Genomic DNA, 16,926 nt, shown 5'->3' with positions numbered 1-16,926 from the left:
GATTTCAAGTTACAGTTGTTAATAGCTTGAGTTACTACCTGACACTTGTGTCTCTAAATTTTTTGTTTCATTCTGTTAGCTGCATCCGTCCATGTGTTATGCATGCTTACAAATATTTAGGAAAGTATTTAAACACTGACTTTCTTATTTAAAATGGTATATGTTTAATCTTTTCTTTTTAAAATTTGATTTCTGGTATCGCAATATTTGCATCCTATTTTCATGCAGATTAAATTTGATATCTTTACTTGCAACATTTTCTTGGCTGTTTTCTTATGAACTACTCTAACCTATCATCCTAGTTTAACTAGTTAAACTTGCTAATGTCTTTACAACTTGTTTTTCCTTTTAAAGAATCTGTTTCTTAAGATAGCAATCCAGCCCATTTCTAGGCTGCACTTGTGCCTTGTCCTCTGCTTAGTGTTTTGTGAAAATCTTTTCATTGCAGCAGTACCTGCCAAGGAGTTCGGGGATATGTGGAGAAAACTGATACAAATCTGTTCATTACTGTATTGTACTCAGCCCTGCATCCGGCCATGAGATGCTATTTTGAGGACAGATACCTCTGGTGTACTTTGTTTATTCTAGCTGAAGAACTGAAGCTGAGAAGCATACATTATTGTGATAATTTAATAGGATACATAACAAAAGTGTCAGTTTTTCTTAGATCTTCTCTTTGTTAAACAAGTAGAGAAGAAGACCAGAGACAGAAGACTGGGGGATTAGTAGTATTTCTTTCTGGATCTAAACCAGAACAGACATGGGCTGTGCTACCCATCTCTACATAGCTGTCTCGCATAATCCAGCCTTCTTTCCCGTGCTGTCCTACTTGCTGAGCTTTAACTTTCATCCCACCAACACTCCATAAAAAGCAGTGGGAATCAACGCTGGGGGAGAGCTGCTGGTGCCTTGCCCCGTGGGTGTGAATGCGTTGCCTCGCTAGTGTATGCTCACGCGTATATGTGTGCCACGTGTCACCATGATTAGGGCACAGCTCTTACAGCGCTGAATGACATGCTGTCCTGCAGTGTTCTGATTGCTGCTGTGGTCCTGTTCGCATCTGCTGTTTTCAGCAGCAGGCTAACTGTAAGGGGAAAATATGGAAAATATCAGGAAACATTTTAAAATGATGGCAGATAACTATGTTTAACATTTTTTTCTACCTTTTTAAAAAATAGCTACTCTTGTTATATGTAAACAGTGAAAATAGTTTTAAGACAAATTAACACACTGTAGGAGTAATACAGATAAATTAACAGGAAGAGAGAATTTTAAAATTATTCTTCAGATATTGTTAGTTATTAGTTGAATGGCAATAGTAGGAGCAAGCTACAGTCTAGGATTTTGCCTTGTACACATGTAAGCATGCAGCTCACTAGTATCTCTTTATGGGAGTGCCTCCTTCCGGGATATCCCGGAATGCCTGCAGATCCCTGTCCGATACCTGTGGCTACTGACTGCAGTAACTTCTTTATCTGTCCCTGACAGCTGGGAGGTTTGATTTCAGTCTCAGTCACTGTTTGGTCACCTTAGCTGATAGGATTCTTCTAGATTTAAGATTCAACAACTGAGTCTGCAGATAAGCAAAATGACACTGCGGTTTTCATCCCTTCTCTTTAACAGCTATTTCAATAACTCCTCAAGGCTCCACTGTGCTGGGCTTTTACGAAAGAGGAATTCCTCAGAGAGTGTGTGGGCTATAGACAGACAGGCTTTACACCCAGAGGTTACAGACATTCACCTCTGCGAGAAACACAAAGGACCAGAGAAAATTACTTTTATCTCCTCTCTTTACAAAGGGAGCACAGAGAAGAAGTGATAACCCAGAATCTGCTTCTTGAACTTGGTTCTCTGGTGTCTCTCTAGTGCCTTTCATCCCAGAACAGCTTTTTTCCCAGCTTGTCGTCCTGTGCACTGTGCCCACCTGCCTGCCTCTGTCCTGTCCCAAGCAAGTGGCTGCCCAGCTGGAGTAACAGCGCAGCTGCTAGACAGCATCAGAGATTGAGGGAATTTTGATTTTGAAACCTCCAGATTTTGAACTCCACATCCTGCAAATTAATTGATGAAATGATGGCCTCCAAAGCCATATCAGGTATTACAGAGAGAGAGGGCAGAGAGCACTGCTGCCTCTAGGAAGATTTGGTTGCGTTTACTGTATTGGCGGTCACTAGCACAGTCATTCCGGAAAGCAGAAAGGAGTGAGGAAATTTAAAACAGGCTAGCAAAAAACTATGCAATCGTTTCACACCATTAGATCTTTGCTTTATTTTTCCTTCTTAATAGTTAAGTCTTCAGCCACAAAAACACAACGGCCAAGTGAAAGTTAGCATTTCAGAGTGTGCTCTCTGTATTAGGCCACTCTTAAGATATAAAGGGCACGGCTGTGAAATCCTGAAGAGTCCCCTTGCTGATGCTGCTGTGGGGCACAGCGTGATCTGAGTGCTTGTGGAGGCTGTGGAGCTAGAAGCTGTAGAAATTGTATATTCTAGCATGAAGTTTGAAGTTATACCTGGTACAACATGCTTACTGTTGACTGAGCCTAACTCCAAGTTTATTTCTGGAGGTAGGCATGCATATGTGAAAAATGACAACATTTTACTTTTTAAAGAATAAATAGTCCATATCCTCTTCCTATTTCAGTTTAGAGGAAGCTGCTTTTTACTTAAGTTTAGAGCAAAACTGAACCCAGCACATTTTGCTGTGACCTTGCTTTGCAGCATACGCATAGCAAGGCGTTTCCCAGAAGCTTCTTTCTGACTTCCAATAAGAAGCCAAAGTACCCTGTGGCTTGCAGCAGAGACGTGGAGTCTTGCCAGCAAGAATCTGCAGCTAAGAGTCGCTTAGCTTGAGTCTTTGGTTTCCTAACAGTTCTGTGTTCAGGGAGAGAATCATCAATAAGGGAGGCTGCAGTATTTCTTTCCCTTGTTTTCTTTTATTCAACAACCATTACCGTTCAGGTATTTGGTGTAATTTCCATTTCAGAAGGGTTCGGTATGAGTACTGAGGTCGTTTTTCCGGCTGATGTAGCAAAACATATAATTGCTATTACATCCTTGTGCAGTGATCTGTTCTACTTAAAGCACCACTGACAAGGCAGTATTAAACTTTGCACAGGAAATTAATTCCTTCATTTTGCTTAGAAAGTGCCTTAGATTTCTCATATGAACATTGGGTTGTTACTGGTCTTTTCTGTCTCTTTTTGTTTCTTTTTCTTTGCAGATTTGGGATTGTTTTGAGATGTTTTGATAAAGTGCAGTAGTGAGCACTCTCAATGTGGTAGCGTTGCTTTGAATTTACATCAGTATAGTGCAGTTGCTAAATTTAATGAAATCAACATTGCATGATTCACAGGGGAATGTAAGGAATGACAAAAATCATGGTGATTTGTCTATGGAGTGATGTTTGCACAAAGCAATACTCCAGTGATAGAGACTGTCTTCCTCATAGAAGGTGCTATTGATCCCCACCCCCCGTTCCACCCCTCTGCCCTTGAATTAAACAGTGTAATCCAAACTTCCTAGTTGTCCCACCCAGGTAGTGTACATGTTACTCTGGGTAAACCGGATATTTAATGGGACATTGATTTGTCTTATTGGAAGCCCAAATGAGCTCAAGAAAGCATTAATTATTCATTAATTATTCATTTAATTTGGTGGTGTAAGCGGAAGTGGAAGTCTCAGCCTAGCTTGTCTTGAAAAAATCCTGTGTGTATATCTCATGTTATGCACCTTTACATGGCTCATCTTTACCTATCTCACGTATGTTCATTACTAAAGAAAAATAAAAGTCTTCAGTCAGTGCCCAGCAGCACTGGAAGTTAAAACTGTTATAACTGTTGTAACTGGAAGTTTGAAACAAGATCTGTTGTGTTGGTAGGCGTTTGCACCTTGCTGATGTGAGCTAGACCGATATGTTGTGTTTGATCTTACACAAAAAGATCCATGCACCTTGTTACGCTGGTTAGGCTAAACTGAAATAAAATCACATCTTGACTTAATCTGATGTGATTTGTATGTAAAAAAGTATCAGTTCACAGCAATATACTGGAGCTGGTAAATACTTGACTTGTGTTTATCTTACACTGCCCATCAGTAAGTATGTACTTTATGATAGGAAGACAACTGTGTGAGCCCCAGTGCTGAACCAAGATTATGTTGCTCTGGTAGCATCTCTCCCTCGGAAAGTTGTTCATTTATTGTTCTTTTAAGTTGGAAGATAGTTGTGTTGTTAATATATTTGTATTTGAAACTTCATTAAAGGCAACACAGCTCCTGAAGTTAGTGTTTGTCCATTCACGCACTTTCCAACGAACGCTGCTTCCAGAAATGTGGCAGAAGTGGAATATGTAAGTCATCAGGACTTGCTCACTGTCTTGGGTACTTATGCGACTGCTTCCATCCCAGGGCCTGGGAACCTTGTCATCTGTATTTGTTCTCACAGTAGGGTAAGGATAATGGTGCTGTTACACCTGGCTTACAGTCAGGGATGCGCAAGGCACATAGAAACTAAATGTTCAGATAACCTAATTTTAAGCTGAGAGGTTGGAGGCTCAGAGGCTCAGCTGGACGTTGCTGTCTGACTTCAGTCTTTTGGAATTAAGCATATGCTATCCAAAGAGACCAGATATCTTTTGTGGAGCAGGGGTTGGAACTTGAGTTATCCAGATCCTAAGTTAATGTCTTGTCACTATGTGACAAGCGTCTGGAGTCTGTTATTGCCTTAGTCACGATACAGAGTTGCCTTATTGCACCACTGCTGCTGGTGCGTGATGCCTGAGGGTATGTCCTCTAGCATGCAATTGGTGTAAGGAGAGTTGGTGCAGGCAGACCCCAAAACATTTACTGTTCAAGGTGTGAAATCTCTAAAGAGATGAGCCTAGCTCAGGGTTTCAGACCCAAAGCACCTCACAATTTACATGTGCAGTAAGCTGGTTGAACTTCAGGCAGAAATATGTAAATAAGCTGCTTGTAAAGGTATTTTTCTGTAATTCCCTGTTCTGCCCTCACTGGTAACTATAAAGGGTCACCTCTGCCACTGAAAAGCTTCGTGTGTATTGCCTATATCCAAAGGAAAAAGCTTGCAAGCAATTCCATGCAGGAGAAAAAAGTCAATTACTCAATCTTGACCTACAATGCCAAATTGAGGCCAGTAAGACAAGCACCTTAATTAGCTTCACTTAAGAGATCAGTCCGGAAATATCTATTAGCAGTATTTGTATTCCTTTATGTGGCTGTGAAGGCAGAACTGGAAAGAAGGTGCATCATTGGACCAGTCTTGAAAACACTTATTTACTCTCTAGTCAAGAGCAAAAACACGTGTTTCAGATCAATATTAAAAGATCTGGAACGTGGCATGCAGAATATGTTAGGATGTCCTCCACATGTGAGTGAGAGCTGAATGTTGCAGGTACAGATTTCACACTATCCTGTGTAAATCTTAGGAAACATTTGCCCAAATCCTTGATCCAGTTCATCATTTGAGCAACTTTAAAAGTCTGTTCTGTTACCTTTTCTTCAGTTGGCATCAGGCCCATCTCAGGCTGTCTGGATCTGAGAGGGAATTTTCCCCATAATAATTTAGTTTGCTAACATTATTTCTGTCTTTTATTTTCTTTCTTTCTTTCTCATTGCATAAACTATGTGTTTCCTTGGTTACAAGTTAATAGTTAATAGCCCTGTTTGGAAGAATAATAACTTCCACTCCAGAAACAGTATTGCATTGCAGACTGTTAGATGAGGGTCATTCAAGGCAAGGCATTCACTGGGCTCTTATTTAAACGGAGCTGCTAACTGAAATACTGGTTGGCAGTGCCGACGGCATTCTGTTCCCCACTATGGGCTGTGTAACCGCCCAAGGGAAATAGTTGAAATGAGGCTATCAGAGGAGGTATTAAAAACTTGCAGCTTGAGTAGAAGAATTCAACCATTTTCTTTGAATATTGGAATAGGGTCTGATGGTGATGGTAAAAACAAAATAGCAGCTGCCGTTTTAGTTTGGCTGGACTTATAGCAGAAATTGTTGCTTGGAATGTTTGTTATCCTCTATTCTTGATGCTGTTACTCCCCTAGACACATTTTGGGCTTTTTTATTGCTAATCTTCTACTTATATAATGCAGAATGATAGCAGCATTTCTTCTCTAAAACATTTATAAAGGACAGTAATATAGAAGGACTTAATGAAGCCATGGGGCTTTTTCCCTGGAAATTCACTGAAGAGGAGGAGGAAACTGGTGCAGTAAATATGAGCAAGATATCTGTTATGTTGGTGCATAAGCAGTAACCTGAAAGAAAAGCATAATCCTGGCTGGGGAGGTGTCAGGAATTGATCAGTAAAGGAAAAGACCTCCAGAAAACACCGCAATAAAATAATGAAGAAGATTCCCAGTGACAGTGAGAGTGATGTAGGTGTATCAGCACTCAGTCCTTGGCAGGACAGGAATGGTATAAAGACAGGTGTGGGCAGAGAGTTATGTTTTCTCTGAAATGTTCTGATGAGCATCACTAGTTTGAGAACAATATTATAAGGAAGATGACTTTCTACTTCTAGAATGGGATGTGGGAGGGAGATTTGAAGGAACGTAGTTCTGTTTGGGAACATTCTCGATAATACTTTCCACTTCAGACAATACAGCTGAAACTCAATCTTGCTCTAGCTTACACCCGTGCATTTCTACTGGGGCCCAAAGCTGCCACAACACACATCTGAAGAGAAAGTTAAACGTTTTTTTTTATGGAAGCCAAATGTGGAGCAATAAAACTTTTATTACAACAATGAAATACACAATAAAGTTGACACAAACCTTTCCTGTTCCTATCCAAGCTCTGCTCAGGGCTGTGGGATAGCTGATCAGTTACCAGTACCTGGAATTTTGTCTCCCTGACTATTGTAGATGCTTTGGTCATTTCTGTCTACTCATACTATATTTAATTTGCATGCAGAGGCTAGAATTAATGGGAGTAGAAACAAGTAACATTGGCTTCCTTTCTCTTCAGATGTGCTTTCCCTGTGTTAGGTTGTGCTGTAGCAAAATTGAGATGTTTGTAGTTTATAGTTAATAAAGTCATTTGCATGCAAAGTCAGGCTGCCTGGTTCGTCTGGTTTCCCAAAACATGATTTGGAATTGCTTTCCTTTCATTCTATTTGCTTAGATTGTAGTCTTTCTTAGACTACAGTAGCCCAGTTCTTGTTGCCTTGTGTGCTCATTGAATGGTTTGCCCATGTTCCTGTTCTTGGAAAGAAGGCATTCTGAAACACTTTGTGTCACTGAAACTGCAGAGGGAATTTTTCCTTATCTTTCCATAGCAGCCTTAGTGGAAAGAGGTAGTAGTTGAATGTAGTGAATGGCTTAAACTACTGGTTTATGAAAAGGCTATATTTTTTTTAAATGGTGGTGACTTTTTAGATGAGCATAAAATGTGAACAGATGAAAAGTGTCTGAGAACATAGATTTATGTACAGGAGAAAATACTATTTTTTTTTCTGGGTTAATATTATAATTTTTTTTTGTTGTTTTACAGTGGCCCATCCTCAGGAGTCTCACCACCCCTCTGAAAAGCCGGTCATCCACTGCCATAAATGTGGGGAGCCATGTAAAGGTGAAGTACTTCGTGTTCAGGCCAGACACTTTCACATCAAGTGCTTCACCTGCAAAGGTAAGACCTTGATATTCATCTATTAGAAACGAGTCAATTTGTGCAAATGTACCTTGAACCAGTGATGAAAGATCACGCTTTCTGCAAGCGGCCAATTACAGGATATTCTCATTTCTCAGTATCTGAAAGATTTGTGGATGTGGAGGGTAAAGAATGGGAGAAGAAGTGGCTGAATTGCACATGTACAAGCAGCAAGGTGATCAGCACCACATGGAACAAATTCAATATGCAAACATCTACAATTTAATTGAAAAGAGAGATTATAGAAGACATTTGATTTTATTGGAGGGGATAAACGTGCCACCACTAGAAGATCAAAATAGCACATTCTGCTCTGAACACTAATACGTTCATTCTGTTTCTTTTTTTAATGGTCCCTGGGTGCAAGTTACACAATAGATAATTATACCTGAAAGAGATGGAAAAAAAAACCCTTAGTTCTTTTTAGTATTATTTTTAATTTTATTTGCTTCCTGTTCTATGTAGACAGTCAGTTTCACGTATTTCCCGAACAGTGAATTAGGCCATAATTAGACTCTGGCTGCTTCAGTGAATTTTTTTTTTCTGTTTATTTGGGAAACAATGGAACAACACTAAACATCCAAGATTAAGTGCTTTATGGAGAGTCACAAAACATAAGAAGAGAAAGTGTAACCCTAGCAGCCTCTCTGAAATCCAGTGTAAATAGTTGACTTGGTTTCAGATGTTGTGTTGTATGTATTTCCTGTTATTTCCATATATGGGGCAACCATATGTTTAGATTGTATAGTGTGATGAGGTGAAAAGGAATATAGAATAAAAATACTTAAGAATATTCTGTCTTTTTTTTTTTAATTTTTGTTGTAAGTGCTTTTTCAAGGATTTGGATCAGTCTGGGTTTTTTAAAACTATTAATAGCAACCACTGCCTTTCACTAGGGATAGTTATGAAAATTAAGCTCCTTTTAACTGAATTGATTGCTGAAAGTAAGTACCTGCATTAAAAAAAAAAAAACACTGAAAACCCTCCTGATGGATACTGACATCTGAGAGAAGCGTGCAGTGTGGTCGCTGAGGAGTATGTCCTGGGGCCAGGAGGAGCCTCAGCCATGCGTTTTAGGAGAGGCGCCTTCAGTGAGCAAGCTGTGCAGAGCATCATTACAAAAGGGAAAGGAGCAGCAAACAAGGGATGTCTGTAGCATGCTGGCACCATGACCCTCTGAAAAAGCTGAGCTGGAGCTTTTAAGATCAGTGGATTAAAAAAATTTCTTTATTTGCTTTTCTTGTGGTTGGATTTTGCGTAAGTTCAAGAAATAGCAGTATGTGTGCTCATGTGCATACTGTGTATGTGTGCGTATCTGTACATATGTGTGTGTGTAAGTATAGACATACACTTGCTGGGCTCCTCTCTTTTGCTGGGCCTTCAGTCTGTGGGGCTGGGTCTCCTCTTTCTCTGTGTGGGCCTCCAGCCCTTGCTGGCTCTCCACTCTCTGGGCCTCCTCTCCCATGAGCTGGGATTCTCAGGGCCTCCCACTCCTTTGGGCCCCCCACTCTCTATGGGCCTCCCTGACTCTCTAGGTCTCCACCTCCATGCGACCTTGTCCTCTGAGCCTCCCACAGCTTCAGGCCTCCTTGTGTGAGCATCGCTACCTTTCTGGCTCACCCTCGCTTGGTCTCTCCTGCTTTTGGCGCTCCCTGAATCTCTGGGTCTCCCTCTCCATGGGCTGGAATTTTCTGGGACTCCCATTTTTATGGAGGCCTCCTCTTTTTGGAGCCTCTTTTGCCTGGGGGCTCCACTTCTGAGCCTCCCACTCTCTCTGGGCTTCGTTGACTCTCTTGTTCTCAGCCTCTAAGGGCTTTGAGTCTCTGAGCCTCCCAGTTTTTTGGGGGCCCTCCAGCAATTTTGGGCAATCCCAACTGTCTAAGTCTCCGCTATGTGAGCTTTGCACTTTTTTATTAGCTTCCCATGCTTTCAGGCATCCTACTCTTTTTGGCTTCTGCTCCCTCCCACCCCCTCAGCCTCCCACACACACTTGTTGGTTTTCCAGTGTGTGAGTCTCTCACCTCTCACTGGGACTCTCTCCCCTCTGTGGGCCACCATTCTCTGTGCCTCTCCCTTTTTTTTGGCCTGGGCCTCGTAATCTTCTGAACATCCACTATGTGAACCTCTCCCACTCTCTGGCCTTGCGCCTCACTCGGCCTCCACTCTGAGCCTTGCCCTCAGATACAAGTATCTCTATATTTCATATTTGTGTTTGTATTTGTATTTGCCCAAAATCTGTAAGGATGCTGCGCAGAAGGCAGCTCAGTTACTGGCAGAGCTTTGTCCCCTGTCAGGAGAGGCCTCCTGCCAGCCCCTGTTCTGCAAAGGGGTTCTAAGGGTTTGGAGTGTGGAGCTGCCTTGAGAATGGGGCACGCCCTGTTGACTCCTTGGAGTGAGCACCTGAGAGGTGCTCAGCAGCTCCAGCTCATGCCACTGCTCGGTTTGCCAGCAAGTGAGTGTCATCGTTTTTGTGTTCGTTTGTCTTTCACCAAGAGGAAGGAAAGAAGGGTGTATGGGAGGCTGCTCCAAGTCCTGTTTTGAATCTCATACCTGAGCTGGAAAGCTTGTTTATTGTTTTCTCTCACATTTGAGTGAATGCACTTTTTTTTTTTTAAAAACCATATAGTTATTTACTTATATTGCATGTTGTCTGACCATATGGTTCCTACTAGTGGGATACAGCTGTTCAAGCAAGCATTTTTTTCCTCTTAGTCTAATGGGTTTTTAATTTGACGTGACTGTGACTCTACAGGAGGTGGAGTTAGACTCCTTCAGTTTATACAGTGTGTTGTTAGCAAGAGGAAACAACTCCTGATACTGGGACCAGAACGTATCAGACAACCAAGCCACCTGTAGAGGCAGCTTTGTCCTTTCTGTATACTAAAGTTTACTCTTGAGACTTCAACTCATACATCTGCACTATGAAAGACTTGAACAAGCACTTATTTGTCTGTCTGTTATCATACCTGCTGAAAATATTTAAGATTTTATCCAGAGGATTAGTCTGATAGTCTAGTGAAGATATGGAAAAAATCCATTTCCTCATAAAGCTGTCACACTAGTTTTATAGTAGCAGGGTTTCAGTGTGATCCTGTTCTTACTTTGCTCTGTATGATATTCTTTTTTTTTATTTAATTGCCATTCATGCTCTCAACTTTGTGTTTACATCATATTGTTAGGTGTATTTGATATGATCATAATCCTACTTCCCTAGGTTACGTCAGAGACGCATAGGCACTCCGTGATTGCTTGGCATGTGTGTCAGTGGTGGTTGTTGCAGTGGAGGAACACGAAGACTTAAGCCTCCACACTGCATCAGCCAGCTCAGGACGTGCTCATGTGTCATGTAATGTGATCAGACATTCATCTTCCCCTCTAGTTTGGTGCTGCATCCGTCTCTGGATTCTTTCTCAGAACAGAGGAACTGCTTCCTGACAAAGATGACAAGGAAAACCTCCACAAATTGACGTGTTCCCATACCTCCATGATAAGATGCAGCTAGCTGTTAGTCCGTGCCTGTTGAGAACCGAGTGTATGCAGCTGGTTTGTCCTATCTGCCTGGCATGGCTGGCTAGTTCTATTCGTGGCTCCAGATAAGAACTGATAAAAAAACCAAAGAGCTGAAAATGGTGTGGCCTGTCCCCCAGAAGGTGAGCTCTGCTGGCCTCCTGATAGACAAAGAATCTTAGGCAGCCAGCAGACAACTCAGAGCTAGAGTTAACAGGGGAATGATGGACAGCGGAGGGATAAGAGACATTTAGGAGTGCAGCTCCAGTAGCACCAGTCAGAGCACTTGTCTTTGGCTGGTTTATAACTTATCTTGCTGAGATATTATGCTGTTGTGTGGTACAAATGCAACTTTAGTTGGATTCTGTATTATCTCCAGTTGTAATAAGTAAGTCTTAACTTCTATTTTACCAGGAGCACACTACTCTTTCCATTCCAAACTGGTAATGGTTACCAGGCAATGGAAGCAGGAGGCTGACAGGAGGGAGGTTTAGATGAGGAGGTTGGAGGGAGAACAGAATGAGCTGCAGACCTCATTGGTTTACTTTTTGCCTTTAATTAGCATTAACAAGAATGAACTAATAACTTATAAAGAAGTAAAAAAGTTTTTCTAGTACAGCATCCATGTACATGAATAACTTTTCTGGAAAAACTAAGCCTCTTCCCTGCAATATCTGTTACATGTGTAAATGTGTGTGGGATCAGCCCCTAAATTACGATATGCACAAGCAGAGATTTTAATATCTCAATTTAAATTGTGATCTGATACGAATGATAGCTTCCTATCATTGTCAGTTGATCACAGTTCATTTTACCCTATTGCATGTAGTAGGAGAGGAAACTTTGAGGCTAGCAAAATTGCTGTAGTGAGACTTTATTATTAAGCCTGTGATTCATGTTCTGGGTTAGAGGGAAATGCTGGTTTCAGTGCAGTGTATTGCTTAACAGAACAAGTTTTAAGCTTTCATAGTTAAAATGTGAAAGTTTACATAGCTTGATTTTGGTGCATGTAGATTGTATTATCTTAAGAAGATAATGTAGTATTTGTGGTATGAGTATTTCAAACAGTAGACAGTGTCCTTGTTCTTGATGTGGGATATAAGTTGGAAAACATAGTTAGCTTCCATATTGTCACCTAAACTGAAAAAAAACCCCAACCTCATAAATAAGTGATCCTGCCATGAGAATATGGATAGTGTCCTAGAGTTTTCTAGTCCTCACTATGTGGCATAAATGTCTGTAATTTGATTAGGCTCTGCTAGGTGGAAATGTTTTACTATGTATGAGTTTGTTACGTGCTATAGTGGTATCGGATAGCAAAAGGTAATTACCAGCTAATATTCTTGCTAATTATAAGGCAAAGCCAAGTCTTGGCATGCAGGAAGCATTCCACAAACCCAGAGTATCTCACAGAGAAGACAGTTCTAGCTTCTATTAAAATATTGCTATAAATCACCATAAAGCAATTTCTTAATTATGGAACAAATTTTCCTCTTTTGAGTTAGACGTCTTTCAAGCTTATTTAGGAAAGCCCACATCAACAGGCACTTCCAGAGTCCTCTGTGGTATGTTTAGGTTCCAGGCATGGGTCTGTTTCTTTCACGTGAGGACTTTTGCAAGGCTACATCATCTGTATCTCGGTAAGCTTGACAGGGACGGGGGTGGATTCCTAAGTTTAGATTTTGGGATGCTTTGTAATCTTTGAACTGGATCTTCCTCCCTTGATGGACTGGGAAGAAGTTAGGGTCATGTAAGCAGACACTGTATCAACAGGTTGGAATGTGTTTAAATCATTAGTTCTTTGACCTTTGATCTGTCATCAGATTCCTTCAGTGGCAGCAGGAGGAGGTTACAAACTGGCTGCTGCGTAGTTAGTGCTATTAATAGTTCAGTGTCAGTGGATGGAAAGTTTAAATATAAGGACGTTCTTGTAGTAGATATCCAGTCACTGTTAAAAGATTTGTGTGTTTACACAAATACTTCTGAAACAGAGACCGATCTGTGGATACAGTAGTGTAACTGGTGGATAGAAAGTGCTCCTTCCTGAGCATCGGGAAATTATATGAGGTCCCTTGGAGCTCTGAATCACTGAGCCCAAGAGCCTGCTTTATATAAAAGCTCTCCAGGCTTATAAATCTGTTTCAATACACTGTGGTTCTACTTGCCAGCTTGTGAACTCCCATTTTCAGCTTGGTTATTGAAACAGCCTTTAACATTATTAAGTTTTTTGATTTTTCTAAAGAGTGTGTGTCTCAGCTTTCATTTAAAGAAAAAGGCATTTCTAGTCATTAAAATGTAAAACATGGGGAAATATAAACCTGAAATGCTGTAACAGTGGAACACAAATAGAAATGACATAAATATTACAATATCCTGGTCTGGATGATCAGAACTTTGGGAATCTCACTCATGATCTTGAAGGATTACATCTCTGCATCCTTTATCCATGGTAAGAAATCCCATGGAAGGGAATGAGGAGGAGTAAGTTGAGATTTTAAGGGTGAAAATGAAAGAGAAGTACTTGTTGCTGAAGATACTAGTACACAAATCAAGTGAAAAAGCAAAAAAGGGAGCACACTGTTATCTGTATGCACAGGGAGACCTCATGATGCACAGCGAGAACATGTTTGAGGACAACATGTAAGGTTTGAACAGTTTAGAAAATCCAGGGAGCAATGGGATTCTGCTCTTTCTGGGAAGCTAATGGAGGTCTAGATTTCTCCTGTGACAGGAAAAATCAGTTTCAGATTTGAATCCATGCATTTCAAGTAGCTTAAAATGAAAGCAAGCCTCAGTTGCAGCTGTGAGAGTAACTGCCATTTCTATATTTGCGTATCTTAGCTGCTGTTTCTTGAAGCCTGTTCTTTTTCTTGGAGCAATTCCTATTGATATTTCACTTCACGTTCGGGTAAGGGCCTAAGAAGTTTGCTGTAAGATAGGCTGCTGTCCTGCAAAACAACCCTAACCCTCCCATAACCCACCGGCAGCAGGGAGAGCTCTGTCTCTCCAGTGGCAGTGAACTTCAGGATGGCAGTGGGCTGTTTCAGGGCTGCAGCAGATTTTAAACCATGTCCAATCCCTTGGCAGCGAAAGACACCAGTCATCCTTAGCATTTGTGGAAAACGGTCTCCGTAAGAATTCCTGAGGTTCCCTTACTCCGTGGGAAGAGGCATAGTGGGTGAGGTGACTGCGGGCTTTGACAGTAGGGCTCAAACTGTACCCATAGTTCTATCTCACGCTGTTCTGCCATCCTCTGACCCTTTCCTGCCCTTCTACTTGTTTTCAGTAGCAATGTCCTATTTTATTTGGGTCTTTTTTTTTTCAAAATTATTTTTATATTTTTAAAAATGAACACTGAATTGTTCATTTTTGCTTTAGATGTTGACGGGATACAAATTCCAAGCAGTTTCATCCCGTTCTGAAGTACATCCTTGTTTTGCTTTTGGGATTTTAATGATACTAATGCAACTGCTTGACACTGATCTTAGTTTAGTTGGGCCTGAGGTCTCTTTCAGTGACCAGATATTTGACAGGAAATGAAATTAATTGCACTGCTTGGCTGATGTTGATGAATGCTGATAGATGCCATGTCAGATTTTAACAAGCCAATGGATCCCTTTGAAAGTAGAGGGCCAGCAGAAAGATTTACAGGTGCTTGATGAGTGCCTGATGGTATTCTCATCCATAGGAGAATATGGCAAGTTGCTTGCGTTTGTTGTCCGTGCATCTTTCATTTGCCTGGCTTGTTTCATAAGTCTATAGATGACGTAGATTAGGTTTTGTTCTATTCTGACATTGTTGGTTTGCTTATTTATAATCTTTTTTGTGAGATCTCTCATCTAGATAGTTACAGCCAAGCTATCCCAGGCTAAACTTTGACATTTTTCCGCCGATTGCCTTTTCTTCAAGGTTCATTTCCCACAGACCCGTAAATGACTTTGATCTCCACCTAGTGCTTAGTTTAATGTGAAAGGTGTTTTAAATGGTTGAATGATTCATGCCGTTGTTTCCATCCTGGTGCACCGAACACTGATATTTCACTTGGTGAGCTGTCACATTGCTACGTTATATACGGCTGTTGTTTGCATGTTGTTGAGCTCATGTACGAGCTATTGGGTGTTAGGTTGCTGGAAAGACTGAAATGTATGCATGTCAGGTGCGGAAATGAAAGTTTCCCCTGTGCAGTGTTGTTTCTATCTCCAGTGTTAAGGAGAAAACGAAAGCTGACTGCACAGGACTAAAGGCAGTGTCATGGCATTGTTTGGGAAGCTGGTTAAGTTAAAACTCTGAGCTCATCTGAAACTCAGTCATCACTAGTGGCTTCAGTTGAGTGAATGCTTGCATAAATGCTTGGGAGTTTCATTCAGGTACCCCACTGAGAATCACTTGTGTCATAATGACAGTGGCATGTAGCAGTCATGCTGGCAGAGTATTTGAAATTCAAGGGAAGAGGAGAAGGGCTTGACTGGAGGCTAGAGGATGCTTCTTATGGAGATCCCAGATCAATCTAGGGCAAGAGGGGAGAAATGCAGTTTCATTTTTTTGCTCAGGAGGTGTTTTAGCTGCTAAAACTTTCTTCCAGATAGTGACTAGATAGCAAAGCAGATTTTAAGATTACTTGTATTTATTCCATGGATATAAAGCTCTTTCGACTTCCCAGGGATGTTTCTAAAGTCAGTCTGTTGAAATGAGAAGAGATTCCAGAACTACTGGGAATGCTGGACAGAGTTCCAAATAGCTTGGATCAAAATGCATCTCTCAGTGTACGGGAAAAAAAAATTCCAGTGACAGTAGTGTGACAAACAGTTATCAGGATCTCTGTTACAGCTTCTGCAAAAAGCTATATGCAATTTCTTATGGTGTCTTTCTGCAATGGTAGTGCTGCAGCATGGCTTCTGAGATTTACCATTCTCATGTGGTCTTCTGATGGTACTTTGACATACATGCATTGTTTAAATGACTTAAGGAACTGGAGGTTATGCCATCAAGAGAAGTGTTGATAAGAGGAATTTTAAAAAGTCAGAGAGAGACTTAGTTCATTTGAAATTTAGGAACTTTAAACTTTAAGAACCTGAACCTTGCTTTCATCAATACAGGGTTTGTTAAACTCTCTCTTAGACAAAAAAAAAAAAAAAAAAGAAACAGATTTTTCCCGTGTATTTGTTTAGATGTAGATGATAAACTGAAACATTGCCAAATTCCTTTCTACCTTGAAACAAGAAATCCATTATATCCAAAGAAATAAATGTTGTATGAATATTTACATGCTTGAGAACAGCACCATTATTCTGTGAAGCTTAGAAATACAAGAAAGAAATAAAACCCCAACAGGAAATTGAATTTGCACCTTATTTAATGCATGGTGACAAAGCAGATCATTAGACTTTCCTTAATGAATAGCATTCACTTCTGCAAACTGAGAGCCCATACTCATAGAGTCTGCTTGTGTGGTTTTGTTTCTTCAGTGTTGAAACAATTTTTACTTAATATCAATGTGGAGTTATTTTACTAAGGGCCTGGTTTTTCAACTCTCACTCACAATAGCCCTATGGAAATCCTACATAATGCTCCATAGGATCAAATCTTCCATTCACTTTGAAAAAAAATCTGATCTCTTCATTTTTGTCATATCCGTTAAAGCTTGGAAGTGACTCAGCTTAAGAATTATCTCAGTCCCTTGGAAATCACAGGCAATTGGATTGCTCTTGAGCAACTGTGTTTTGTCGTAATAGCCCAGGCTTGCAT

The 16,926-nt window shown here is 40.7% G+C and overlaps 1 protein-coding gene across 1 annotated transcript in view; it reads left to right on the top strand.

The window, feature by feature from the left end:
* Positions 1 to 16,926, top strand: part of ABLIM1 (actin binding LIM protein 1) — a 158,757-nt gene that overhangs the window by 38,451 nt on the left and 103,380 nt on the right. The window contains exon 2 of the mRNA XM_086752224.1: positions 7,519 to 7,653. Within this exon, the coding sequence (XP_086608350.1) occupies positions 7,519 to 7,653 (135 nt within the window). The remainder of the gene's footprint in view (positions 1 to 7,518; positions 7,654 to 16,926) is intronic.

The sequence above is a fragment of the Chlamydotis macqueenii genome, chromosome 7 (genome assembly GCF_036417535.1).
Source record: "Chlamydotis macqueenii isolate bChlMac1 chromosome 7, bChlMac1.mat, whole genome shotgun sequence".
In the NCBI taxonomy this organism is placed as follows: Eukaryota; Metazoa; Chordata; class Aves; order Otidiformes; family Otididae; genus Chlamydotis; species Chlamydotis macqueenii.
The sequence above is the reverse complement of the archived record's forward strand: the minus strand, read 5'-3'. Positions and strand labels throughout refer to the sequence as shown.